This window comes from Talpa europaea (assembly GCF_964194135.1).
Source record: "Talpa europaea genome assembly, chromosome: 1".
In the NCBI taxonomy this organism is placed as follows: Eukaryota; Metazoa; Chordata; class Mammalia; order Eulipotyphla; family Talpidae; genus Talpa; species Talpa europaea.
In genome coordinates, this window is record NC_140073.1 from 56,518,990 (window position 1) to 56,533,736 (window position 14,747).

General features: G+C 31.7%; 1 protein-coding gene across 15 annotated transcripts in view; it reads right to left on the bottom strand.

The window, feature by feature from the left end:
• The window catches only part of PICALM (phosphatidylinositol binding clathrin assembly protein), a gene marked incomplete at both ends in the record, with an annotated part of 86,114 nt that overhangs the window by 35,059 nt on the left and 36,308 nt on the right, over positions 1–14,747 (bottom strand). For all 15 annotated transcript variants that reach the window (XM_084254090.1, XM_084254091.1, XM_084254089.1 and 12 more), the window contains 6 exons: positions 347–432; positions 2,609–2,650; positions 4,668–4,774; positions 6,199–6,310; positions 8,112–8,205; positions 12,361–12,463. In XM_084254090.1, the coding sequence (XP_084110216.1) occupies positions 347–432; positions 2,609–2,650; positions 4,668–4,774; positions 6,199–6,310; positions 8,112–8,205; positions 12,361–12,463 (544 nt within the window). The remainder of the gene's footprint in view (positions 1–346; positions 433–2,608; positions 2,651–4,667; positions 4,775–6,198; positions 6,311–8,111; positions 8,206–12,360; positions 12,464–14,747) is intronic.

The window sequence follows — 14,747 nt, forward strand, 5'->3', positions numbered from 1 at the left end:
GCTTGAGTGCCAGAATTACTACTACACACTTTAGAGAGCTATTATGAATTTTATCAAGTTTGTACTTGTAATGACAAAATTCCTTATGAATCAATACCACAAAAATATTGACACTGTGAACACAATTCCATTTACTGAGGATGAGGAACTATTCCAAAAATTCACACGTATTAACACATTTTAATACTTGACAGCAGTTCTATTATGACACTGCTATCGTTACTAAACCCATTTTGTAAGTGATTAAGTCAAGATAAAGAGAAGTGAAATAACTTGGAAATTTGAGCCAGATTTATTTATCCTCTCAGAAACATAGCTCATGCTCTTTGCCCAACAAATATTTTACCTGCTTGCAGCTGTAGAATCTTTGATTTTCTTCCCTTCCAAGGAAGCCAAATGTTGTTCCAAAGCATCAAGAAGACTGCTAGGGGCCTGAAATTGTAAATATTAAGTCTTTCAGGATAACCAGGCCATTAGTCAAAACAAATCCATTATCATGTAACATGAGAGAGTAGCAAAAATAAATAGGTATATTCCTTATGAACTAATTAACAATGGTGTTAAGAATGGCAGTATGATTTTTATTACATAAGTATCACTTAGTAAGGGATATTGAGAAATGTGAAATTAACATAGTATATTTACATGTTCTCAACGAAACACACCTGAAACTTACATGTTATAATGTGATGTTACTTCAAGAAAATTTGTTATAAAAATAAACTATCAAAAATATAAACACTGAGACTATGTAAAATAAGAAACATTAAAAGGATCCTAAAAATATTTTATGTTTAACTTATTTTGAATTTTAAATAAATCCTACCCTAAAAGTTGACAGATATTGTTCAGTATGTATCAATACTTAATAAATACTTGTTGAGCAACAGAAAATATCCAAACATTGTTTTTGAATAGTTACTGTTAAGTGAAAATTAAGACTGGCACCAAAGAAGCAAAAACTTAAGTCACAGTAAGATACAACTTCTTACCACTAGAATGACTAAAGTTAAGTACTAACATCTGATGGAACACCTGAATTCTCATACAATGCTGATGGGAGCATGTCTACCTTGAAATAGGATCAGAATGTTTTTCATAAAGTTAACTATATATACCATTACCCAATTCCAATCCTAATTGTCAAGAAGTTCAAAAGACAAAAACTTTTCTCCCCATGCAAAGTAGTGTTCAATAATGTTCTAAGTAGCTTTCTTAACAATAGTAAAAAATTGAGAACAACCCAAAAGTACATCATTCTGAAAATGGATAAAGAAAACTGGTAAATTCACACCATGGAAAACTACTTAGCAATAAAAAATCACCAACAATGTGGAAAGATTGCAAAACACTATGAGGAGTAAAAAAAGCCAGAAACAAAGATAAATACCTGCAAGATTCCATTTATGTTATCAGACATTAAAACAGTGATTTTTGTGCAGAAGGGAAGACAATGACTAGAAGGGGACATAATTAAAAAAAAAAAAAACAAAACAAAAACCACACACACACACACACACACAAGCACAGGAAAAGCTAGGAAAAACTATAGGTATAAAGTTTCTTTCCTAGAATTTTTTTGATGATAAAAAACAATAATAAATAGCTAACATTGATTGAGAGTGTAATGTTCTGAGTGCTTTTTAGGTATCAAAATATTTAAACGCCCCTCCTCCCCCACCACGGCTACTGTAAGATGTCTCTATCTCCATTTTAGAAATGATCAAACTAAATTATAGAGAGTTACTTCTCCATACTTCTCCAAATTGCAGGACTAGTTAGTGGTACAGGCAGGACTTAAACTTAGATTTAAAAAAAAAATCTGCTCTCTTAATTTAGTATCATGGTTTGAGGCTTATATTGATTTAAAGGTATAAGCTCTTTGGCTCCTACCTGACCCAAAGAGTCAAAGTAAAAGGTTTAAAGTAGGAAAAATAAATCCTGCATAAATAATTCTATGTACCAATATTATAAGTGAAAAATTTGTAAAATATCTTCTGTAAGTTCACTTCTAAAATTTTTTTCGGGCCTCCCCGGTGGCGCAGCGGTTGAGCGCTGGGTTGCGAAGCTGCCCGCAGCCTCTGCAGCGCCGGGTTCAATCCCCGGCTGCTCCCCGGACACTGGAGGAGGGCCCCACATGGTGCGCAGACCTCTCCTGCCGCCCCTCAGCAGTGTACTTCAGTCAGTGTACTTCGGTCCTCCCCTCAGCAGTGTACTTCGGTCCTTCTGCCTGCTCTGCTCCCCGCTCTGGCTCTGGTGAATTCTCTCACCCTCCCACACCTCTGACTGTACCCAGTGCATGCATAAATAAAAATAAATAAATCTTTAAAATTTTTTCCTATTATAGACAAAAGATGATGGGAAAGAGAGATATTAAAGGTATGAAACTGGTCTAGTAGTACCTAGCTTCACAAATATAATGAGTAGATAGATCAGTTTATGTGGTCTTAATGGTAAAACAACTATCAGCAATATGCCAAAAATGTTCAAATTTGTCAAGAAAAATTACGCTGATTCCCTTAACAGCAGAAACTGTGTATTATTTACCTTGTGACCTCCTCACCTAGAAATACATAGCAGTGAACTGATAGTATAACAATATACTTACCTGTGAAAGATCTGGTATGTCACCTCTATCAATTCCAACTTGCTGTTAAGAAGAAGGAACATTGCATTTAATAGATAAAATTAAAGATGCTTTATAAATAAAATTTAGAAAATATTTATGGCTGGTACAATGAACAATATTTTAGAGAAACTTCTCTAAAGTTTAAAGTCAAAGGAATATTTAATCTCCAAAGATATTGTTCAAAACATTTTCAAGGGATTAAATGTTCTTTGATGGCTCTAAAAATTGTGAGAGGAAGGGTGGAGTTGGAAATTCAACAGGACTATTAAATTACCAATTGGCCACAACTTTTGAGAACTTATATAAGCTATCATCACAATCTGAAGACTCCATCACTTCCATGTCAAATGATAAAATTACTATTATAAGAATGAGAAAGAATGACCATGAACAAGTTCCCCTGGGCATAAAAAACGGTTAAGGAACACACCTCATGAAAATGAATGTCTTTCTCCATAAAATAAACTTTCCTGGGCAATCACCACAGATAATATTTTTTAAAACCTATGTTTCTTAAAGTAGGTTATACACCAGTCAAGTGATGTCTAACTAGGATATAACTGTCTCCACAAAGTAATACTAATACATTTTCATCAATATTGTTCAGGGGAGAGTCAATTTCCAGGAAAAAAAAAAAAAAAAAAGATCAAAACTGTTGCTACTTATTCTACCATCCCAATTAAAAAACTGTTTTCCCTCCCAATGGCTATACTTCACTTTCTAATCACTCTTCTTTTTCACAACTTAAGGGCCAGTATCAGTAGAAAACTTGACAAGCTTATTCATACGAAGATCTTAACTGTTAATAACTGATACATTTGTCCTATTCAAACACATTTGAAAAGTTTACTTGCACCTTTACTCCAAGAACTAAAGTTTCATAATGAAATTGCAAGACAATCTCCTAAAATATTATTTTAGAGCAGGGATCCAATTTCTCAGAACATATGAGCAGATGATCTATTCCTTCTTGGAGTAAGACCAGAACATATGGAAGTAAATAGGGTTTAAAACTTAAATCAGTAATTACAGCTAGTAAATGCAAAGGTAAAAGTCAACAAATTATAAGTTAATTTAAAGGATTTACTGGTATCACAGAATAAATACTACCTTCTTTTGTTTGTAGTATGTGACTGATGCTAAAGAAATGGAGAAAACCATTGACTTCTTGAAAGACACTTTAAATCCAAAGTAAATTTACTATCAGTAAACTTCATACAACAGTTGATTAATAACACGATGCTATTTTCTTTGAAGTCGTCATTCTATTCTATCCTTCTCCATCGTTTACAGAATAACATAGTGGTAATAGAGTTTAAAATCACCAACTTGCTAGTTTCAGATTACTACTTTGATGTAATTGATACATCATAAGCAAGACAACTTCAAATTATCCTAGTAAGATGGGTAGAGAGTAGACAAAGGGAAAACAAAACAAAAACACTCTTAGAATGCCCTTTGTGCAAGATAATACCTACAAGCATTACAAATTCCTCTATGACCAAATTTAGAAAATCATTTTTTGAACACATTTGTAAATTTACATTACCCTATAACTTATATTTCATGGCTTACATAACCAAAGATAAGCAAAAATACATTAAATTGACTTCTATGGGGGAAGAAAAACATTTTAAACCATGGCTCAGTTGCAAGACTAACTGGAAAAATGAGACTTTCACTCATACTGAATATTCACATTCATATTTAACAAAATGAATTTTCTAAAATATGCCTAATTCAAATATAAAAAAACATTGCCACCAATGTGTGTACCTACTTACTTTTATAGAGAAATAATTTAAAAATAGATAAACGTTCAATATTTAATATTGAATTAAATATCCCGGAGATATTTTATTCAATACTATATCATATTCAATGCACAAGATAGAATTCAATGTAAGGATATGATTGAATTTATGTCTTACTATATTTAAGACATTTCTTTCACTGGGATAATCACTGATTTCATTAAAATCCACACCTAAAGCCTAAAAAGCAAGTTAAGAAACCTAATCACTTAAAGATAGTTTACCTCTGCAACTTTGAGAAACTCTGAGATTCTTGTCATCCTAGTCAGGAACTTCTTATAGATGTCAAGACCTTCTTTGCACTGGTTCTTTTTCATATCAAAATATTTTTCTATCAAAAGTAGATGTAAAACACTTTTATTCACATTAAAATATAACACCCAAGGAAAATGATTAATAATTCCAGAGAGATCATATATTTATCTCAAAGAACACTCATCTTAGAGAAAAAAATCAATGTCAAATTAGCTTAGATATATAAAGCAAATTAGAGGTGCTATTATATTAAAAATAGAAAAGCCAGTTGATCTTACTCATAGTATATATTTCTTCCCTCACAATTACCTAAATATATAATTGCATATCAATACATATTGCATCTTTGCAATACAAAGGTACAACACATATCGTACCTTCTAATACATTTTAAAAAGCAGTAATTTCTATATTCAATTTTTCTTGATATAGTAATAAAAAAGGCACCTTTATCTTATCCAAATGTCACTTGAAAAGCTTACTTAATGTTAATATATAAAAAGCGGTAAGAAGCCAACTTGATACTAATCATGGAGTGGATGACTATGCCTCCCCAAAACTCTGTAGAAAGGAAATCTCTTCATTTTTTACTTGTAAAAAAAAGTAAGTCCCAATTTAATTTCCTTATCTCCATGGAATGATAAAAGTATTTCTGTATAGGTTTTGTTAATCTAGCCCACCCCCCTCCCCCCCAAAAAAAATCAAACTTAAATAAATTCTTTTTTTTAAAAAAAGATTTATTTATTTATGCATGTAAGAACTGAGGTACAGGCCAGAGGTATCAGGGGTGAGAGGATTCACCAGAGACAGAGTGGAGAGCAGAATAGGCAGATTGACTGAAATACACTGCTGAGAGGAGCAGCGGGTGAGTCAGGAAAGGTTCGCTGCGCCTTAAATAAATTCTTAAGAAAAAAAAAAAATGGGTAACGGAGAAAAAAACATTGGAGTAAACATATCTGATACTTGACACTCCAATGCCCTTTGCAGAGAGCTACCTGTTACTCCATCCAAATCCCACTGGAAAAAAAATTAGCATTTCTAGGTAAAATTAATTCTATTCCTTATGTACAGTGAATACACAACAGAGTACCACACATTCCAAAAATGCCTCAAAATGCTTTTTAGCATGCTTAAAAATATTAATGCACTTAAAACAATATAAAAATTAAGCATAGAAGAAAACACCAATTTATACTTAGTTTATTTAGAGTAGTAACCTGTGAGAAAATAAGGTTTTGCTGGGACAGAAAAATTACAACTTAATTATTAAGGGATTTTGTATTTCAAAAAATAATAAATCTGACAGAAAAAACAGCTGTATCTTGAAAATATACAGCTCATTTTATAGATACATATAATCAGACAAAAAAATCTCAAATTATTACAATGAACGAATATATTTCACTAAATTTCAGCCAATTTTAAGTAAAAAGTCAATTATTATTTACCCACAAGACAAAAGACAAGAAATAAAAAAGATTAAGCTGAACCAATATTTACCCAAGAGGTTAATAATTCCTTCATTGTATGCTGCAAACAGTCTAATAGCATCTTTGAACAGGAGCATGAAGGCAGCATTTATTACTCCATTTGTAAGTTCGTTGCTATTAACCTGGGGAAAAATTAAGAGAAAATATTAGCTAATCTTATGTTTCAAGTAACAATTACTTCCATCAAATTAAATGCAGTGAAGTAAAATACTTGGATGTATTAGGGAAAAAGACATTTCCTGCATCAGTTACAGTTAGTATAAACCAGAGTTCAGATTCACAATGAAGTCAAAAGCAAACAAATATCCTACAACAGTTAATTTAGTTCACAAATGAGAAATTAGAACAAATGTTATCTACTTTAACTCTTAATATTCTTAGGCTAGCTGAAATTAATTTTAAGTTCATTTCAACTTCAAATACTTCTAATTGCAAAATAAAGTCAATTCCTAGGTAGAAATTCACTTCAAATCATGAAGGATTCACTCAACATGTTTAAATTACAAAGTATTTATTAAATGGTTACTACAATCAGCAAGGCACTGAGCTTAATTAAATAGATGATATATCAGTTTTTCTTTTTCCCAATACAAATCTTCCTCAATTTACAATGGGGTTACATCTGCATAAACCCACTGTAAGTTGAAAACATCATTAAGTCAAAATGCATTTAATACACCTAACCTCCTTAACATCATAACTTACTCTAACCTACTTTAAATCTGCTAAGAACACTTATAATAGCTACAGTTAAGCAAAATAATTTATCCCAAAGTCTATTTTATTATAAAGTGCTGAATTTTCTCAAACACAGATGGGCATTTTGTAGACTTGAGAGGATATGAAAATAACAAAACACAATATTCAAAAACACTGGCAACAAAAAACTTAGGAAAGTATGGGTTGTTTATCCTCTTGATGAGGTGAAGGGGTAATGAGGAGCTAGGACTGCCACTGCCACCATACAAAATTACAGTACCACTTATTGTTAGGTCAGGAAAAGATCAAAAATCAAAATTTAATGTACAGTATTACTAAAAGCATATCCCTTTCACACCACTATAAAGCCAAAAAAATTAAGCTGAACTACTGAAATGTAGGGATTGACTGTATTACAAACAAACTCACCTTCAAAATAGTTATGAATATATTATTTCTACTTCATACATAGTTACTGGGAGAATTAAGTGACAGAGTGATTGAAAATAGCCTAGATTGCAGTAGTACCTAACAGAAATAATCATTATTTGTTGTTATTAAATTACAATGTAAAAAGAATAGTGTCTATTAAACAAGAATACTGGATATATCTTTAGTTTTATCTCATGGACTAAATCAAAAAGATAAACCAAATTAACTAAGTTCTTTTGTAAGTAACATTAATATCTAAGACATGAATATTAGCCTGTTGTTAGGTATAGAAAAACATAAGCACAAAGGTAAATGATGCAAGCAACAAATTGACATATATTTGCAGAATATCTAACAAGGCCAATTCTCATTACATTGAGAGAATCCAAATAATAATGCAAACAACAAAACAGCTCACAGAATAAAAACACATATAATTAAAAATATGTGAAAAGAGGTTTAATTTCATTTATCAGGAAATTAAAATATGATCAGATTAGGTCATTTCTTGAAGCACCAGGCCAATACGTTATCAAAATCAAGGCATTATTCAGTGCTGATAAAGATGAAGAAAAGAAGGAACCTGTTGACAAGTGAGTGGCTCAATCTTTTTGGAGTTTAAGTCACCAATATTTATCAAAAATTTAAGTGTCTGCATCCCTTGAACACCCAATTCGGTTCTTAACGAGACAGCCTACAGAGACAGGCTTATGGCTTATAACTGTGTAGATCTAATGTAAATATAGACATTATCTAATAGACACACACACACAGACTGTGTTGTCAGCTTACATTAAAATCAAGGAGGGCATCCATTTGATTTTGAATAATTGGTACAGTTTTTAGGAGTTTTTCTGTGTTCATCGTTCTCATAACTCCATCAGCCCTGTTTGAAAAAACAAAAGTGAGTTGGTTATTAAATCTACCCTCTGAATTCCCATCTGGCTTTCTATTGAAACAGAGAACAAATTGTTACAAAATGTTAGATATTTTTAAGTCATTCCTGAGCCTGAAACTGTAAGCAGAAATCATACAGAAAACAGCTAACCTGGAACACTGTATGTCTAACATAAAGATACTCATTTGACAATAACAGAAAACAAGAAGATATGAAAACAGGAGCTATAAAAATAAAAGCTGACACTACATAGCTAGGTTTGTAGTATACTTTTCACATGAAGAAATCATATAATCCTCTTACCATTCACATCTACAAAGGGCAGTTTTACAGACAAGAAAAATTACAAATAAAAAAAAAAAAATCACTTAACCCATAGCATTATACAAATAGTACCACTTCATGTGCCACAATTTGAAAAAACCTGGCAAGCTGATGGATGTGTAATGAAAGATCCTTGTTCTTAGTAAAAAAATACACTGATGTATTAAAGGATATAAATTACAAATAGGCACGAGGTATGCATGCCGTTCAGTCTCCAAAGAAAAGCATATACACATACAGAATTTACGAATGTGATAAAATATTAAAAACTAGTGAATGTGAGTAAAATATACAGTTATCTATATTATCCTTGCAGCTCTTCTGGAAATTATTTCAAAATAAAAGTTATTTTTTAGAAGTTAGTAAGCTGGCTGAAGTATCTCTCTCAAATCCCTCATCTAACTAGAGCAAAGTTAGAATCCAGACCTAGATTTATCTGACTAAACAAACAGCCTATGAGCTCTTAACACTATTTAACATAACAGAAAATAAATACTTAATTCGGTGTAACGCCTATAAAGGGCAATTTGATGCTTTCTATTAAAATGTTAACATATACATCCCTTGACAGTCAATTCTAAGAATTTATTCTACATAAAATTTCACTTAAGAATGCAACCTTATGTAAATGGACAGTTAAAGTATTGCTTTAATATGAGGAAAAATGGGAATAAGTCAAATGTACACCTAGAAAATAATTCTACAGTCATTCACAAGAAGGAAATGGATCTGCGTGCACACTGAAAATGCCTAAAATACACAGTGGGGAAGGAAGCTGTCTTCAAATAATGTGATCCAATTTTTATGTAATTTTCTATGTGTCTCCATACACTTATTTATTTCTATTTATATACAAAAAACAGGACACACCAAAATATCAACATTTTCAGCAAGACCAGTTCACCATATTACCTGAATTTTTAAAAAGTGCATTACTTGTGTAAAATAAAAAATAATTACCCTAGTAAGTAAAACTTTAGTCTTTACTACACAAGTCCACTCCAAAATTGATAGTCTACTGAGATTTCTTCACCAATATAAGAAATTTTTATTACTTACAGGTACTCAACTTATATCCTCTATCTTACAGCTATGCTATCTGATACACGTGTAAGAATACGTGTGCTCATAATGTCAAGATCTTGTTTCTTCTTGGCTCCACTCAATTATGATTCCCTTGTTCCTTTTCATTACTATTAAGTAAAAGTACCATTACCATTAAATTTCCTTTAAATCAATACCCAATATATTGTGCATAATCATGGATTACTGTCAACCAATTAATATAACTTTCAGCATTTGTCATTTCTAGATTGGCCCTCAAACTAGAAAAAGTTACTATTTAAAAAAAAAAAAACAAAAAAACATTAATCTGAAATCTACAAATATCCTGAAAATCAGTTTTACTGAAGACACTTTATAGTCAAGTATTAATATAAGCCCTACTGGAAAATGATTTTTAGACAAGATACTGGGGTTAAGTATCAAATTTCTAACAATGAAAACTGAACTGCGGTTACTAGAGGTACACATGAGCAAGGATGAAAGGGGTATATGGATGATAGGTGTTTTGTTTGCTATTTTCCTTTAAAAATTAAAAATAAAAGAGAAAAAAATTAGACTTCTGAGATGAACTCCTCTACTATAATTTTCTATAAAGAACCTGAATATATGAAAAAAAAATCTATAGAATGAGGCTTTGATAAGTACCAAACTAATCACTTAAGTTCAACTTAATAATTTCTTGACTAAGAGGTTATTAAATTTTCCATTCCACTCCAGTAATAAAACATTTCAATTTCAAGAAACATAAACTGCACAGATCTTCAGGATCTCTGAACAGGTAGGTCCAGAAAGGAACTCACCAAAATATTTCTGAAGCTAGATTCCCTGCAGATGGCATGCTGTGATAGCTATAAACCTCTTAGGAACAGTTATACTGGCTCTTTCCTAAGGTCTCATCATGTATCCTAGGAAAAATCTCCATATCCAGTATAAAAGCACTGATGTAGCGTTAGAGTGATTTGTTCACATGCCACGAAGACTGCCAGGTAAGGCATGGCAAAACAAAAAATTTATCTTCTGCATTCAAAAGCTAAAAGAACCTTAATTATCCAACAATGTTAAAAGGAATTGAAGAAAATAAACAGAAAGAGATCCCGTGTTTCTGAATTAGGAATGGAATGTGTAAATATGGCAATATTCTCCAAATTGATCAACAGATTCCATGCACTCTCACCAAAATCTCGGCTGTTTTTTCTGCAGAAACTGACAAGATGATCCTAACATTCATCTGGAAATGCAAAGGGACACAGAATAGCCAGAAACAATTTTGAACAGTAAAAGAGATGAAGAAATCACACTTCTCAATTTCAAAAATGACTACAAAGCAACAGTAACTGAGACAGTATGTGTGATACTGGCATGAAGATAGATATATATCAATAGAACAGAATTACAGTACAAAAATATACCTTTTTACACTGTGGTTAGTTTATTTTTAACAAGGATGCCAAAACCATTCAGTAAAGAAAGAATAATCTTTTCAACAAATGGTGCTGAGACAACTGGATATCCCTATATGAACGAGTAAATTTGGACCTACACCTCATACCACATATAACAATTCAAAATGGATCAAAAACCTAAATGCAAGTGCTAACACTACAAAACTCTTAGGGAAAAAAAAATCTAGAGAGTAAATCTTTGTGACCTTGTATTAAGCAGTAAGTTTTCTTAGACATGATATAAAAAGGAAGCCACAAGAGAGGAGAAAATATTTGTAAATCACATATATAATAGGCCAGTATACAGAAAGAAAAAAAGAAAAAAAACCACCAAAACTCTGTAACACATTAAAAAGACATGTAACCCAATTAAAAACAAGCAAAGGATTTGAATAAATGTTTTTCCAAAGATACATGAATGGCCAATCAGGTACATTAAAAGACACTCAACATCATTAGCCATCTGGGAAATACAAACTAAAATCAAAATGATATGCACAGTTCATACCAACTAGAGGGCTATAATCTAGTCAGAAAATAACGAGTATTAACAAGAATGTGGAGATAATGAAACCTGTACAAACTGCTGGTGGGAATGTACAATGGTTCAACTACTTTGAAAACGGATTTGGCAGTCCCTTGAAAGGCTAAACCTAAGTTATATTATGAAGCAGCAATTCTATTCCTAAGTACATACTCAAAAGATAATCCCATACAAAATCTTATAAACTAATGTTCAGAGCATTATTTCTAATAGCCAAAAGACAGAAACAAATACCAATCAGGTGATGAACTAAATGTATAGAACTCACACAACAGAAAATATAAAGAAATTAAATAATGATACATTCTACAATTAGAATACATTATGCTGACTGAAAGAAAAGAGACACACAAGGCCATACATCATATGAGCCAATTTATATAAAATGTCCAGAACAGAAAATTCCATAGAGACAAAAAGCAGACTTGTGGTTGCCAGGGTCTGTATGAAGGAAATGGGAAGTGGAAATAGGTTTTCTTTTTGGAGAGATGAAAATATTTTGGAATTAGATAGTAGTGATATTACAACTTTACAAATATACTACTAAAAGCATTGAATAATTCAATTCAAAAAGGTGAATTTTGTTGTATGAATTGCTTCTCAATAAAGGTGGTATAAAATTTGAAAGAACTTAAAAAATCCTAAAGCAAAAAAAATCTGATGTACTTTTTCAAAGAAAACTGTAGTTCATCTTTTAAAACATCCCAGTATCACATAATTCAAAATTTAACAATTCCTGTGGCTTACATTATAAAATACTCAACTTACCCTCTTTTCACTTTTGTGAAATCAAATGCAACTTGTCTGTACGAAACTGCTTTCTCATTTAGATATCTACTATACCGCCTAATGAACGTAGACATGTCATATCCTGTAAGAAAAGAAAAACTTTTCATAAATTAAAAATTCCAATTTACTCAGAAAATCAACTAATGTCAAGCAATGGCTATAATGCCTTGATAGCCCAACTCAATAAAGTGTTGTGAACTTTACAAAAGTAACAAATAAATAGTATCACATTAAATTCTCTAACACGCCATATTTTTTAACAACTCATGTGGCTTTGAAAAACTTTCCCCTCATAATTCACTAAAATAATGTTTTACTTCTGATCAACTTTACTCATCTCTCATTTATCAGGACATGAAAAAACATGTTCTTTTACACTATTTGAAAACCTACCTCATACCTAAAATTTAACATCCAGTAGAACTACAAGTGCACTCATCAAATCACTAAGCAATGTGTAATGTTTATAATTATGAAATGTTTAGTTACATTTATTTAGAACCATAATTATGTGTGCTTTATTAAAAGTACAAAAAAATTACTGTATACAACACAGATGGAGCTGGAAGGGAGTAAGCTAAGCAAAATAAGCCAGAAGGAGAAAAATACTGGAAGGTGTCACTTTTATGTGGGATATAGAGAAACGAAACAAAAAGTCAGACAAAGACAAACTTTAAAACCAAATCTTAAAAACTGACTGTAGGTCTGAGCCATCCTGATGGGGGAAAAGCACAATGGAGAATGGTAGAGGACTACAGATGCTTTAGTGGTGAGAGTGCTATGGTAATTACCCCTGAGGGCATAAATCGAATCCTGCCTAAACATTAACAAGGAGGTAATCCTCAACACTAACAAGGAGATAAAACAATAGTACTTCAACTAAAAAAACCAAAACAAAACAAAACTGCATAGTTTGCTGGAAAAAAAAAAATGGTGCTGTACAAATTTACAGCATAAAAAAATTATATGAATATTCTCAATAAACCTTTCTAAAGGAACATCTAAATTGCTCTAAGATTTTGTTTTATCACAATCATGAGATTTGAAAACATCAGAAGACAGAATTCAATCAATGGTATTTTTTTTAAATTGCAATTTAGTTATTGCCTGGCTAAGGAAACCTGTTTTTATTCTGCATGGAAAAGTAGATCCATTTTATTTTATATCTCATCTTCACCCAACAAATTTGATATGACCTGACGATCTCTGCTACTTTAAAAAGACAATACCTATACAACAACAAAAAAGTAACTGGATTTAACATCATAACCAATTCATTTTATTCACCAAATATTTCTTAAATGCCTACTAAGTGCACTGGAGAAAAATCAGTGAACAAAATGGAAAATAAAATAGCAGAGACTATCTATCTATTTATATAGAGAGAGAGAAAGCGAGAGAGAGCGTGTGCGCGCGCGTGCGCGCTTAATTTCCATCAGAAGAAAATGGAAAATTAGTAGCTAAGAAAACACCAAAAACCCACTTGAACAGATATATTTAGATAGATATAGTCTTTGTAACACTTTAAAAAAAATACTCTAGTAGCTAGCAAACACATTCATCAGATTTTTTTTGGTCCCATTGATCCCTTTTATTTACTCTAGCTCATCCTCTCTGATATGGTAAATACCCCTCATCCTTCAAAGTTGAATCTTTGAAACTGCCCCTGAATTCTGCCCATTTATGTGACTCCAACTACAGCTTGTAGTTTATTAGTTAGGTGTACATAGTGTCTACTCAACTCACTAGACCAGAAATTTGTATCTATATGAACCCAGGAAAACATCCAGTATGAATTTAATAAAACATACCAGAATTCTACCCAGCAAAATATATTAGAATCAAAATACTTTTCAAAAGCACTGCTGAATTATTGCTTTTAAGTACTGTTTTAGTCTTTATAATTTCTTTAAAATACAAGCTCTAAATATGTATCCTAAAAACTATTTCCTACATAACAGGAATCAAAGTCTTAAAATCTTATCCCCAGACATGCTTAATTTCCATCAGAAGAAAATGGAAAATTAGTTGCTAAGAAGACACCAAAAACCCACTTGGACACATTGCAATTACTCTGCTCTAGAGTAATAGTTTGCATATTGTTTTCCATGGACTCTTAAAGTAAATGAACTATAAAGGAGGGTAACAGAATTAAAAAGACAAGCAGGCAGTTTCTTCATGTTACCAAAACCAGAACAGTCCCAGTTATATAACTCTGGCTATTAAGATTTTATTTGAAAAGGGGTTCCACTGCTTACTTTTCCCCCTTAGAGCATTAAATCTCTTGTTAAAGTAAAACTAATCTGATGACACTTGGTCCTCTGTATAAGGTACTTACTTGTCTTCCAGAGTCTCTTGAAAGATAG